The sequence below is a fragment of the Nannobrachium achirus genome (genome assembly GCF_963921795.1).
Source record: "Nannobrachium achirus genome assembly, chromosome: 4".
Classification (NCBI taxonomy): Eukaryota; Metazoa; Chordata; class Actinopteri; order Myctophiformes; family Myctophidae; genus Nannobrachium; species Nannobrachium achirus.
Genome location: NC_137813.1, coordinates 1720521 through 1734358, shown reverse-complemented (window position 1 = coordinate 1734358; position 13838 = coordinate 1720521). Strand labels below are relative to the sequence as shown.

Below are 13838 nucleotides of genomic sequence, written 5' to 3'. Positions count from 1 at the left end.
GAAGCATTGTTCTTTCAGCATGATATAGGACACAGTATTTTAGCTCTACAAAATGTCGTAATCACTGCAGTGCTCTATATAATGAGAAGGAAGGGATTGATTTCGGACGCAGCCCAAATCTCTTTGTGGACAAGTGCAGCTCTGTAAGCTGACGACACATCGCAACGGGCCACGTTGTGAGCTTGGCTTTACTTTTGGCCTGATGTTGGCTCCAGAATGGAGACGTTCATGTGGTCAAAATGAGTTCCAGATTGCAGCTTTGAAACACAATTAATTTGACCAACTGAACTGAGTTCAGTTCAAACTAAGCAAGAATTCTATATATTTGACCAGCTACAGTTAAAACAGACCTGCTGTTTTTGACCTAGAAGTACATGAGCATAGAGTTCTAATAGTGGAAGAGGCCTGTGCAAAAAAATCGATTCACTATATTATCGTGATGTTAATGCTGGCGATTCAATTCATCGATTTTCAAAGTTCAGAATCGATTTTCCCGATTTTATTTATTTATTAAAAAAAAAAAAAAAAAAAAAAAAAAAATTTAAGGCGAAATTAACCTGATGGTGAAATAACCACTTTCAGTCAGAGTAAGTACAGGTCCTCAAGGTACAGTTTTAGGTCATGAGGATGTCATGTTATGGCTAAAGCTAGCACAGTGCTGTAGGCCTGCAGCACAGCGATTTCTTTTTTTTCTTCTTTTTTTTATGACTGTTTTGCTCTGTGTTTTCTGGCATCTTGACCAGGAACATGTTGTTGTAATGTTGTACCACTGGCACTTTGGCTGAAATAAATGTCAGAAAGATTGACTGACTTTATTTGGCTGCATTGATTTGAAGTATATGATTCAACTTTTAATGTTTTATATTGTTTAGAATTGTTTTTAAATGTTTCAATATAAAAAAGCTGTAATTTTTGGGGAAAAATTGCAATAATCGTCATTCGAATCGCAAATCGCAGGAAAACGCAATAATCGTGATATAATCGAATCGTCAGCCTATGAATCGAAATCGAATCGAATCGGGAAAAAGTGAATCGTCACAGGCCTAGGAAGCATGAAAGATGATGATACTGTCATTGTTTACCTGCTGTCCTAGAGTTTCTTTTACTCTCTACACGACACTGTTCTCTACACTCTATACTTATGGGATTATTTACCTCGTTGTTTACTGTTCTGACTTTATTTACAGTTGACAGTGGAGATCAGAGGCGTCAATTGGGTATGGCACGTTATGGCAGCTGCCATACCTTGGCTACAGGGGGAAATAATAAAAATGTACTTTTCATTGTGCCTGTTGCTAAGGTATGGCAACATGACTGTTGTCTTGCACGCGCGCGAGACACCAATCATGTTGCCATACCTTAGCTTTTGCTAAACTGACGCCACTGGTGGAGATAGACTGGAAACAGGGCAGTGGCGTCAGTTCAGAAAAAGCTAAGGTATGGCAACATGACTGGTGTCTTGCACGCGCGCGAAGACACCAGTCATATTGCCATACCTTAGCAACAGACATTTATTTTAAGAAGCACATTTTATTTTTTTCCCCGTTTCTACGGTTTCTTGGGCTGAATATGGCAGCCTGGAACGGTTGTTCAAGTGCAGCTAAACTTGGCATGTTAGTAAACGTGCCACAATTAACAATTAACTGCATTGCACCTGTGCAGAATATAATTATAATAGCTTGTTAAAGTGACCATTTTGTTACATTTTGCATTTTTAGTTATTTTACTGTAATTTAACAACATATTAACCAGCACAGTAGACAAAGAGACATTCACGGATGTATATTTAAAAGTAACTTTTATTTCCCCCCCTGGACCCAGGGTATGGCAGCTGCATACCCCTGCCATACCCAATTGACGCCCCTGAAACAGGGGGAGAGAGAGACAGGGAGAGAAATGCAGGTGTCTTTCAAAAATAAGCTTGTAGATCTGCTATTTTTTAATAGTTAAAGCATAAAATAATGGCTTAAGTGGTTCCAGGTCTAAATTGATTAAGAGCGTCTGCTAGTTGTAGTAAATAAATTGTAAATCATTGATCTGCTGCTGAATAAATACGTTTCAATACAGCTTGTACTTCAACAACATGAGTGCTTCCCTAGCTTCCCTGTTCTGGAGTGAATGTCCAATACAAGCTCAGAACACGTTGCAACTCGCTGTGAGTTTGTAGATCAGATATTTTTGATGAAGAGATCAGAGCCCTTGGGCTCCCCGGGTCAGCTGGGGGTCAGGGTTTATAAGATCCTACCAATCCTACTGTTTTGGACAAGAGTCATAAACTCTGTTAACACTTTGGGCCCTATTTTGAACCAGGTCTTATGCCTTATGCCTTAACTTCTTTGCCTTTTTTTACTATTTTGTTTTTTAAATATTTCAAATAGCTGATCTGCAAGTTCACAACGTGCATTTGAAGTATTTAAAAATGTTTTTCTAAATAGTGAAAAAAAGGTAAAGAAGTTAAGGCATAAGACCTGGTTCAAAATAAAGCCCTTTATGTTTTGGTGCCAGTCTTTAGACTTATCGTGGATAATAATATTCATGCTTTGTTTGTCTGTGTAGCTGTGAGATCCAACTTTTGAGTTCATCTTGTAAACCTGCAGGTTGTTATAATCATGCTAATGTTTATGCTGCAATACAGTTATTGTCACAATATGATTATTCCCACTAATCTGTTTTATGTGCATTCACTTTGAAGCCCTCATTATGCTGCTGGGTTGTTGCAGCATAATGTACACCCAGCAGCATAATGTTTGGGGGAAATATATTTAATATATTTTACTATTCTTTCATCCATTCTAGTTGTCATTGAGTTTCATTATTTAAAGCGTAAAGAATGATATTATATTATATTTTTATATATTATTATATTATATTATATAATGTTGTACATAATATGACTAATGACATACACGTATATTGAGGTGGAAAACCATCTGGCTCCTTAGTAGTAAATAAAAGCACAAACAGGTTATAAACTCTTATAAAATGGCATATATCCTCATTGTTGAACTTAGAAAGGGGATTTTATAAGATATTTGACCAATCTGCGAAGTAAATCGTTACCAAGAAATTTCTTCACCAATGTGTTTCTAAAGGTGTGTAATAATATGTACTAAAAGGTTGAAATTCAACTCCCGGGGGAACCTCATAAAAAAAACTGTCCCATTAATTTACTATACAGGAAAACAATAAAAAAAGAAATGCTTTAAGTAGCATGTGAGGGGTCAAACTATGGGTTTTTCATGATGCTGAATCCATTGCAAGCATTTGTTTTGCATGAAAAACATTTCTTAGGCTAAAAACGGACCCACAAAACGATGGTTTGGTGATGAATCATCACTTTTCACCGTTTTGTAGGGGCCATTTGTAGCCCACCGAATGTTTGAGTTGAATTTCAACCTTTTAGTACATATTATTAAACACCTTTAGAAACACATTGGTGAAGAAATGTCTTGGTAACGATTTACTTCTCAGATTTTCTTATGTTCCCCTTACTAAATACTCTCAGAATTTAAAGTTCCAGTGTTTGTATAGGAAAATCCATCAGAGCGTCTTGCCAGTGAGTGCAAGCAGGCCTACCGTGTGGAGGCTGAAAATGAAACCAATGATAGCTGGTAAACCGAGCAGCCAAAACACGCTATCTAAAAAGTAATCCCGCTATCAGCTGTGCTCTCCTCTGGGGTCACAGGTCAGGCTCAGTGTGGTGGGCTCAGGTTTCAGGTGGAATCAAGAGCCATGCAGCGTCTCTTTAGAACAACCCGCCGTAATCAGAGACCGGAGATTTGAAATAAGTAGGAATTAACCAGGAGACAGTCTGTTGGTGCTGTGTGTCAGGAAGACATATGATGTCCACTCACAGTGTGTGTGTGTGTGTGTGTGTGTGTGTGTGTGTGTGTGTGTGTGTGTGTGTGTGTGTGTGTGTGTGTGTGTGTGTGTGTGTGTGTGTGTGTGTGTGTGTGTGTGTGTGTGTGTGTGTGTGTGTGCACGCGCGTGCGCGTGTATGTGTGTGCCTGCACTTCAACAGTTTGATCCAAAGTGCCTTCCTCCCTGCGGTGAATACGAACGAGCTCATGGTTGGGGGTTTGAAACCCTTGCCGTGGCCCCAGGGGTCTTTGACGTGTCTGTACATGAGCAAGGCATGTCCACGTCCCCCCCAAGCACTGATTTCACTGATAAGCCTCAATTATTGAAATCCCAAACATGATATAGACTTGGACCATGTTGCATTGATGCATGCATACAGTATACAGTGAATAGAATGGACCATGTTGCATTGATGCATGTATACAGTATATAGCAGGGGTCTTCGACGTTTTCAGGCCAAGGACCCCTTAGCTGAGGGAGGGATGAAGCAGGGACCCCTACACCTTTTCATAGATTATAGTTTCAGTGTTTGACAGCTCGATCATCAGTGTTTTTTGGATTCATGTCAATTTGTGTTTTCAGATATTTAACCACTTGAACCGTCACTCTGTACTTAGTCTGCTCTTTTTCCTCTACACCAAAGCTCTTTGCCAAAAATAGCCGATCTACAAGCTCACAACGCCACACAGCGCGAGGCGTTGTGAGCTTGTAGATCTGCTATTTTTGGCTAAAGCTATCAGAATCTGGTTAAGAATCTGGCTAAAAAGGAGATTTTCTTTTTTTTTCTTTTCTTCCTATCACACAAAGATTTGGAGGACCCCCTGTAGTAACTCTGTGGACCCCCTGTTGAAGACCCCTGGTATATAGTGAATAGACTTGGACCATGCTGCATTGATGCATGTATACAGCCAGGATACTTGCCAGTCTCCAGGACACTGAAATAGTGTCATTTTAAAATGTGTAGCACATTGACAGACACTACAGGAGTCCACTAGTCTACATGGAGGTGTTTCTAATATTCTATATCTGTGGCAAAAATAGAATTCTGTGAAGACTGAAGAGTGTCTCTCTTCTCTCACAGGCAGCCTGGTGTTGTTGACCCCTGGGTGACCTGTGAACTACACAGGACACGTTCCAATACAAAACTCACAACAGAACAAACAGGGGCGTCAATTGGGTATGGCAGGGGTATGCAGCTGCCATACCCTGGGTCCAGAGGGGAAAATAAAAGTTACTTTTAAATATAAATCCATGAATGTCTCTTTGACTATCTGTGCTGGTTATTATGTTGATAAATTACAGTAAAAAAACTACAAATGCAACATTTTACAAAATGGTCACTTTAACAAGGTATTGTGGCACGTTTACTAACATGCCAAGTTTAGCTGCACTTCAACAACCGTTCCAGGCTGCCATATCCAGCCCAAGAAACTGTAGAAACGGGGGGAAAAAATAGAATGTATCATGCCTGTTGCTAAAAGCTTCGTGCGCGTGCAAGACACCAGTCATGTTGCCATACCTTAGCTTTTTCTGAACTGACACCACTGAGAACAAATGAACATTCTGCGAAGATATGGGATCTACATGATGGGCTAATGTTCTGTAAAGAGATTTAGATATGGGATCTACATGATGGGCTAATGTTCTGTAAAGAGATATAGAAAATATTTAGACATTTAGAAAGATAAGTAGGGCCCTAATAGAGCCCTGAGGAACTCCAGATAACTGGATATATTGTTATTGCTGTTGAGCAGAAAGCTTAATAATACAGTATCTGTATTATAGTCAAACAATAGCACAAATATATTTAGCCAATCTACTTTGAGCTTGTAGATCTGTTATTTTTGCTGTTTTTAAATTTGAATTCTTCAAAGTCTGGGTGGTTTCAGCCTCACATGGATATATCAAGTTAAATGTTTTCTCTAAAACTCCATTACCCTGAAATATTATAATCATATCACCTCACAACATATAAACATGACAGGCATCAAAACAAAACTAACTATTAATACAAAACGTGTATATATTAGTTATAAATCATAGCCTTACAACTGTTTTAAAACAACTGGATGTGTTGAATTTCACTTCGTTAATTTATGAATCATTGTTCATAATCATTATTATTATGTCAATTAAACTCATTTCATCTTTTTAGCTTATCTCTGTGTGTGTGTGTGTGTGTGTGTGTGTGTGTGTGTGTGTGTGTGTGTGTGTGTGTGTGTGTGTGTGTGTGTGTGTGTGTGTGAGCACGTTGAAACCTAAACCACCTTCGCTATCTGGTCACTGGGGGGACAAAGGTCACTGCGGACATGCCCACTTTGTTTGGCTGAAGTGTGTGTGTGTGTGTGTGTGTGTGTGTGTGTGTGTGTGTGTGTGTGTGTGTGTGTGTGTGTGTGTGTGTGTGTGTGTGTGTGTGTGTGTGTGTGTGTGTGTGTGTGTGTGTGTTTGGCTGGAGAGTAGCCTACACAGGTCAACTTTCTCTCTCTCTCCCTCTCTCTCTCTCTCTCTCTCCCCCCCCGGAGGCGCGTGCGCCTGCTTTGAGCTGTCACTCCCCCTCAGGGCTAGCCGCTGCCTGCGCGTGCACGTTGACAGACACCACCGCAGCGAAGTGCGCGGGCGCGTGCGGGCGCAAAAAGCGGCCTTCTCTGCTCGTTTGGTCCTGTTTCACTTCACACCGGTGTGAAAAAAAAACACCCACTCGGGTTTTTACGACTCCTCCACGATGTTTAACGACTGTAGTTATTATGGCGTGCGTTACATGGCGCGCGTGCGTGTGCATGCGTCCAGGGCCAAAAATGTCATCCGTATTGACAGTGAAATAAAGTTGTGTTCCTTTTTGAAGAGGAAATGTATTTGTTTACAGACTGTACGGTGTAATCAATCACTGTGGTTTACATGATGGGTGAGTTAGGTTCATATTTATGAACCACCCGGCGCGCGCGTGACGCGCCTGTACCCGCCATAAATCCCCCGCCATAGAAACGTGTCCATCACGCGCACGGCACGTCTCACGAGACTTTCATGACGTTAGTTAGTTATTAGTAGTCGTGCACGGAGGCGCGTGCGTGAACAGAAAACTCTTTAGAATGCAACAACCCACCACGCGTCACTTTTTTTTTTCATCCAACATTCTTTAGTTGTAATTTTATTTTATTTTTGAACATTTCAATAAGTACAGATAAAAGGTAGATTCCTGGACAAGAAGAAAAACAAAACAATAAAATAAAAATTACACGAACATAAACAAACAAACAAACAAACAACGTATAAAAAATGCCATAAAATATATAACCTATATAAACTTCTCCCCAAAAGCCCGTTTTTTTAGGTAGTTTGTTGAATAACTTCAGTATAGTGCCCCCCCCCTCCCCTCCCCTCCCCTATGCTCCATGGTACAATGGTGTCGCTTGTCGACAACATGAGTTAAATCTGCACGAATGCCAAGAACTTGTAGATCTGTTTACAAAAGTATGAATTAAGCTTTTAATGTAATAATAAGCTGTTGACTCTGGCAGTAAAACCATCACTGCATGGTTTGATTTATTCATGTATTTGTGACTGTGTACACACAGAACCAAATGGTCCATTTGGTTCCATTTGCACTGTCAGTTACACACAGCCTACTGAGGAGTTTTACTGCATCATGTGCACGCGACGCCACATAAGAAATAATACATCGAACTATAGGAGAGAAGTTTACTTCTATACAGTTTAAATATGAACAAGGATATAATAATAATAATAACAGTATAATATAATAATTATAGGTAGTTTCACTGTGTCCTGATGTTTATTTTTTAATATATATTTAAGTTAAAAAACCACGACACATTTTAATCAACACTGTATCCGCGTGGGTCAAACCCTTCTCCTCCTGTCCCTCTAAACAACACAGAGATAGTATTCATAACAACAAATAAAACAGAAACATAAGTGGTGTGTTTGGAATGAAATGCTACAATAACACAACGTTGTTTCTACGATAAAACAACAGCGTTGCCAATATCACGTGTCTGGTTCATGTATAATAGATTATTATTATCTATAAGTTCTACAGAACGATGTCGATGAAATGTCGATGATAATCAATGTCGACGATTATATGAATTCATACACGTTTTCTTTCCCCCGCATCGCGGATTATTATTATTTCCTCCGGTTGTCTTCTTGTCTGTCTGTCTGTCTGTCTGTCTGTCTGTCTGTCTGTCTGTCTGTCTGTCTGTCTGTCTGTCTGTCTGTCTGTCTGTCTGTCTGTCCGTCCGTCCGTCCGTCCGTCCGTCCGTCCGTCCGTCCGTCTGTCTGTCCGTTACGCACGTGGAGTGTCCCCTTTTTTCAAGTTTCCCACGTGCACAGCATCACGTGCACGGTGCACGCACTCCATTAAGGTTTCAATGGGTTTTATTTGTTTTTAATGTGTTTTTAATGCCGCTGAGTGCGCGCTGCTGGGTTGGATGTCTCTCCATCGCTGCAGGACAACATTAGAAAACAAGAATAATCATCTTCTTCTCCTTTGTTCAGTTCATCCCTCTCTCTTTCTATCAGTTCACTTCATCCCTCTCTCTTCTTCCTCTCTTTCATTCGGAGCTCTTCTCCTCCTCCTCTCCTCCTCCGCTCGTACCGTTGGAGGATGAAGATGACGAAGAGGAGGAGTTTGAGTTTGAGGAGGTCATCAGTTTGTTCTCCTTCTTCCACTTCATCCTGCGGTTCTGGAACCAGATCTTGATCTGTCGCTCCGTCAGGCAGAGCGCGTGCGCGATCTCTATCCGGCGCCGGCGCGTCAGGTAGCGGTTGAAGTGGAACTCCTTCTCCAGCTCCAGGGTCTGGTAGCGGGTGTAGGTCTGCCGGCCCCGCCGCCCTGGAGAGCCGAAGGAGCCTGGAACATCCAGACAGGCACCGGAGAGGGGAGAGAGAGGGGAGAGAGAGGGGAGAGAGAGAGAGGGGGAGAGAGAGAGAGGGGAGAGAGAGGGGAGAGAGAGAGGGGAGAGAAAGGGGGGAACATGGTCAAACATTAACCAGACCAGAAATACTTTAGTATGGTATGTTAGACTGCAGAGACAGAGAGAGATTGGTAAAGTTATCCTGCTACTTGCTTATGATGACGCGTATACCCTGCTTATTGTAAATCGTTCTGCATTAAGAGGAGCGTCAGTTGAATGCCTGATCTGTAAACTGTTCTAATTATAATACTGCTATAATTGTTTGTGGTTTCAATGAGCATTTTTTCCCCCATATATAAGTTAGGCACTATACTGACAGTTTCCGTTTACACATATATTTCTTGAATCTTGATCCCCCCTAAAATGTCAAATCTTGTCTTGTTTAACACTTTGTTCGGCAAAACGTCAAACATGTTTTCACCATGGCAATAAAAACCCCTTTGAATTGAGAGAGAGAGAGAGAGAGAGAGAGAGAGAGAGAGAGAGAGAGAGAGAGAGAGACACACACACACACACACACACACACACACACACACACACACACACACACACACACACAGAGAGTCACATATTTATATTTACATGTACTATATTTTACTGTGTGAAGAAACGGAATATTTAATGTTTTGTTTAATGTTTGATTGCATCCATTAACAGTCTCTCTGATTGGTTCTGTGGAGTGCGCGCGCGTGCACGCACGTTGACATCCAGTAGCCAGTATAGACACCACCACCACACGCACGTGTGTTTACGTCTAGTTCTCACCAACACATTAATAATGCACGCACGCACTGCCCTACATATAAGTTCACTTTAGGTCTAAGAGTTAAACAGATCAAATGATCATAACTTTGGATTGTTTCTACTGGACCGTGGCTGAAGGTGATATTGCACTACTAATTAGATCTAAATGTATTCATGAGGGTTGGGCCTATAACTGTTTATTCCCCCGGGACTCATAAATAACTCCCGTATCACTGCTACAGATGTCAGTACAGTACAGTTGGGCTGTGTATAAAATAAAACACATTTGCTGTTAGTTTATGACTTGAACAAATCTGCCCTTTCACCACGTTGGGTTTCCCATAATATTACACTGCGCCTTTCCACCGAAATGTAATGGAATATGACGTTTTTAATTACAGTTTGTGCTATTCAGTGGTTGTGAACGCAAAGCAATAGGCGATTAGGCAATATGTGTAATAGTAATTTGGAGGACATTTATCTCTTTTAGATTGTGTAACAGTTGATAAGCTTCAATTGGGAAGCTTAGCCTATAGTAAAAAGCCTCTTTTGAGCTTCATAAATGATATTTCACCCTCTCTGTCTTTCTGTCTGTCTGAACTATGAATAATAATAGTGTAATAAGGACATTTAGTCTCTTTTAGATGTTTGTGTATAACAGTTATAAGCTTCCCTTCAGATTTGGGAAGCTTATAACACAGTAAAAAGCCTATTTTGAAGCCTCATAAATGCTATTTCACCCTCGCTGTCTGTCTGAACACACAGAGTCATTAATCTCTGATCAGTCTTATTATCAGCGAGCGAACCGCACGAGGCTGCGTGCGGTCGCGTGCTGTCGCTTCCTAAAGAGAAAGCCTGCTAATAGATAGATGGATGGATGGAGGTAAAAGCAGAACCTGGATCACTTTAGCAGCGCCATAGATCAGCTCAGCTGCTCCATTAAGCCCAGGTCTCAAACCATTAGGTCCTGCTTTCAATCCGGATCCTCTCTGGTTCTGCATTTTGAAATTCCACCCCGAGATTTATATTTATGGTCCTCTCGCTCTCCTGCTGTTGCAGTTGCAGTTGTTATTGTATTATTATTAGGCCTGTTTGCTCCTTTGTGCTGTTTCCTAAAAGTCAGAAAATAACTTCTAAAAGGCTTGTGTTGTACTGTAGTTTAAAATGCATTTGATGTCTGATAAATAAATATATGAAAGTTAGATCCATAATTCTAAACACTATAGCTCTGACAAGTTCTAGCCCCGAAGGCTCACGTGCCACTATTACTGTATTTGATGGCATATTTGTATGTGATGGCATATTTGTGTGTGTGTGTGTGTGTGTGTGTGTGTGTGTGTGTGTGTGTGTGTGTGTGTGTGTGTGTGTGTGTGTGTGTGTGTGTGTGTGTGTGTGTGTGTGTGTGTGTGTGTGTGTTGTAGCTATAACAGCACACATATGAACAGCAACAGTTTAAGCCTTTGTTGATCCATTATTAGTATTTTGAAAGTCACAGACAAATAGGGAAGAATGTTTATTGTAAGTCGCTTTGGATTAAAAGCGTCTGCTAAATGCCTAAACTGTAACTGTAAACTGTAATGTTCCATTTACCATTTAACAATATCACTATTTGGGTCAAATCAATGTCCTATTCTGCCCTATACAAAGCCAGTGACAACGTGTTTGGACACACCGACTTATTTGTGTCTCCCAAAGGTCAAATTAGCCTTCAACAATTACCTCAAGAACAGATACACAATCAGTGTAATATCACTTCTATATGCCTATGTCATTTGGCTTTAATTGAGCAGTTGAAACACTTTTAAACCAAGATTTCAGTATTATAATTGTGTTCGTATAGTTGCACTCTGGCTTTGTAGTATATTGTTGATCAATTTAAAAACAAATAAATAAAACCTCATGTTGTGATTCTGAGTTTGGAATGTTGTGATTGTAGCTACTGTAACACCAGACGTTGTTTATGCTGAATTCATTAATATAATATGAACTATGATTCAAGATTGAGTGGCAAAATTGTGTGTAAAACTAAGACGACTGTATATACTGGCCTGTATACAAAGCCAAAGGGCACACCAACTTATTTGTGTACCCAAAGGTCAAATTAGCCTTTGTGATTTTGGGAGACACACAATTACCTGAAGATCACATAATCAGTGTAATATCTCTCATTTGGCTGATCAGTTGGAACACGTTTAATCCTAATTTTCAGTCATTTGTTTGTAGTTTATGTACTATGCGTTAGGGCAGTGTATATACACACACACAACATGTTCGCACAGTGACACCAATAAAAGCCTGTCCTCTTTTAAACGCGCACTTTTCCCCCTCCTCTCCGCGTGTCACTTTCACATTTGGACTTTGCAACAGTTATGGCCATGCCGTTCCGCAGACAGTCAGACCTATAAATATCATTAATAATAATAATTTACTGTAAACCCTACCGGGGGTTAACAACACAAGCTCTGCTCTCACGATAACACCAGGATAATAAGAAGCAACCAGAGATAACACGAGACTGAAACAAATGGCTTTGTGAGGCTTTTTTAATTAATCCACACGAAGAGGACGTCTGGAGTCTCTGGACGGCTGTGAATCTGTGGCTGAAAAATGTCTTTGAGTTTAAAACCATCTGATATACAGAGAGAGAGAGGGATGAGAGTTTCTATATCTATTCCTCTGTTGTGTGTCTATAATCGGTCCATGTGTGTGTCTGCATGCCCGGCCAGACTGCTGTGTTTTCCGGTCCGGTAGCTCGGCGGTGACCGGCGGGTCACCGAGCAGGAACCAGGAGCTGATATGGAACAAAAAAACAAAACGAAACAGTTCCTCTCCTGTCCTGTCCTGTCCTGTCCTGTTCTGTCCTGCAACGCTTTATGACCCGCCACAAAACATAAGAGCTCACACAGAGCCAAACCAAACAGCTTTATGACGGGACCATAACCATAAAACTACTGAGAAGAGAAGAGACAGTATAAGAGCAGTGTATTGTAAACAGGCTCCAGAAGAGGACTCACCGTTGCATGCGTTCATCCGCTGCATCCAGGGATACACCGGGGTGTGCAGGGACTGCTTATCGTCCACCGCCTCGCCGAACAGTCCCTTGAGACCCGCGGCCACCGAGGAGCAGTCGCTCGTCTTGCGGGAATCCTGCAGCGACAGCGCCGGGTGCTGCTCACCGTCCAGCTGGCCGCCGCACGCCGCCGAAGAGGAGTCCTTGTTGTCCCGGTAAAAACTCGCTGCTGCCGCCGCCGCCGCCGCTGCGTAGTCGCAGGCTCCACCGGGGGCTCCTCCACCGGCCCCCGGTGCCCCCCGGTACGGGGCTCCGCTCTGCTGGTAGTGGTGGTGCGGGTGGTGGTGGTAGGGCGACGCTGCGTAGGGAGGCTTGTCCTGCGGGTGATGATGGACGCCCGTCGTGGCTCCGTACGCCGCGGCGGCCGCGGCGGTGACGGCCGCCGCGCTGGGGTAGTGGTGGTAGCCCGACGGAGAGCCCGACGAGTAGAGAGGGATCTGACCGAGGAAGGGGTCCGCCGGGGGTCCGCCGCCCCCGGCCCCCGCCAGGGACACCGGGAACGAAGAGTTCACGAAATACGAACTCATTGTTAGTTATTGCATGGAGGAGAGGAGAGGAGGAGAAGAGGAGAGGGGGCAGCGGCACAAAACACGTACACATACACACGCACGTGTACGCGCGCACGCACGAGCACGGTGCACTGCAAAGAAACTGGAATAGAAAAAAAAGAAAAAAGAAAAAAAGAAAGGCAATAAAGTGAATGCGCGGTGGTTCGATTCCCCGGCTCCACCGCTGCGCTCCTTTTATGATTTAAAGTGTTTTATGTTCCTACAGGCTTACAGCTTTACTGCTATCACTATGTTTATCTGAGATTGAGCTTTAAGACTGGGAGAGAGAGGGAGAGAGAGAGAGAGAGAGAGAGAGAGAGAGAGAGAGAGAGAGAGAGAGAGAGAGAGAGAGAGGGGAGGGGGAGAGAGAGAACGGGGAGAGGGAGAGGGAGAGAGGGAGGGGGTGAATGGGGAGAAAAAGGGGTGAGAGGGGGGGATAAACAAGGTGGCCTGTTTGGGACAGCGAGAGAGAGAGAGAGAGAGAGAGAGAGAGAGAGAGAGAGAGAGAGAGAGAGAGAGGGGGGGGGGGGGCAGCATTCAGACTGACCAATAGAATAAGCCCCTCACCGTTCATTTCGTTCGTTCTTTTTTTCCGTTGCCCTCTCTCTCTCTCTCTCTCTCTATAAGGTGTGTGTGTGTGTGTGTGTGTGTGTGTGTGTGTGTGTGTGTGTGTGTGTG

The 13838-nt window shown here is 42.5% G+C and overlaps 1 protein-coding gene across 1 annotated transcript; it reads right to left on the bottom strand.

Annotated features, from left to right (window-relative positions):
- Positions 1 to 8435: 8435 nt before the first annotated feature.
- Positions 8436 to 13139, bottom strand: LOC308283268 (homeobox protein Hox-B6a-like; the record flags this gene model as incomplete). Its single annotated transcript, XM_080723658.1, has 2 exons — positions 8436 to 8734; positions 12557 to 13139. The coding sequence occupies 2 exons, from the start codon at positions 13137 to 13139 to the stop codon at positions 8436 to 8438; spliced, it is 882 nt and encodes a 293-aa protein (XP_080579784.1).
- Positions 13140 to 13838: the final 699 nt, after the last annotated feature.